The 1,090-nt window shown below is 47.6% G+C and overlaps 1 protein-coding gene across 1 annotated transcript; it reads left to right on the top strand.

Annotated features, from left to right (window-relative positions):
• Positions 1-104: 104 nt before the first annotated feature.
• On the top strand, positions 105-1,071 carry Pmar_PMAR001442 (Protein white, putative; the record flags this gene model as incomplete). Its single annotated transcript, XM_002776601.1, has 2 exons — positions 105-317; positions 366-1,071. Coding segments are annotated over 2 exons (919 nt in total), but the record flags the coding sequence as incomplete, so codon positions are not given.
• Positions 1,072-1,090: the final 19 nt, after the last annotated feature.

Here is a 1,090-nt window from a genome sequence, read left to right on the forward strand (position 1 = left end):
TCGCTGTTGGTGACAAGAAGATCCTCAATGACTGCTCTGGAACACTCCGACCGGGGGAACTGACAGCCGTGCTAGGTCCGTCGGGGTCGGGGAAATCGACCCTCATGAACGTGCTCGGTGGTAGACAGGGCTTGAAGGGTCCTGGCCGATCCTTCAAGGGTGCTGTGTCGTTTAATGGGAGGGTGGAGGACCCTGTGCACTTCCGGAATCGGATTGCCTATGTGATGCAAGATGATACTCTAGTGGCGACCAGTACCCCTGAAGAGATCCTTCGCTTCTCTGCTAATCTCAGGCTGGCTGATACCAACAGGAAAGAGGTACTATTCATAGGGGGCATTTTTTATGTTGGACCGAAATCATATCAGGTGAATGAGTTAGTATCAAATCTTCTGGACTCATTAAAGTTGACTAACTGCAAAGACACGGTTGTTGGTAATGAGATTATCAAGGGTATCTCTGGTGGTGAGAGGAAGAGGACTTCGGTTGGCGTAGAGCTCATCACCAAACCAGAGATGATATTCTTGGACGAGCCTCTTACTGGTCTCGACTCCTATGCCGCTACTACCACTGTGAAGGTACTCAAGGATCTAGCGGCTAATGGAGTACCTGTCATGATCACAGTTCATCAGCCATCCAGTGAGATCTTTGCTATGTTTGATAATATCGTAGTTATTTCGGAAGGCTGTATCGTGTACGATGGTCCCAGGAAGGAGCTTGTCAACTTCTTTTATGAAAATGGTGGTTATAAGTGCCCGAGTAACTACAATCCTGCTGATTACGTATTGTACGTGTTGCAGACTGAACCGAGGGAAAATATTGAAGTTCTCGTTGATGCATATAAAGCTTACTTCGAGAAGCGGATGATGTCAGGAATAGATGAGCTCCGTGGGAAAGCTGTTCAGCAGGCTGAAGTTCATTCGAAAGCTCGAGTAGCTTCCTTGCGAGTTCAGCTGAGGGAGTTGCTGAAAAGGGACTTCCGAGACATCATCAGAAATCCAACGGTGCAAATCATAAAGTTTTGCATGACCGTTTTCATGGGGCTTATAATGGGCTGTGTGTTCTTCCAAGCTGGTGCGGATGAGTCTGAGAT

The sequence above is a fragment of the Perkinsus marinus genome (genome assembly GCF_000006405.1).
Source record: "Perkinsus marinus ATCC 50983 genomic scaffold scf_1104296953186, whole genome shotgun sequence".
NCBI lineage: Eukaryota > Perkinsozoa > Perkinsida > Perkinsidae > Perkinsus > Perkinsus marinus.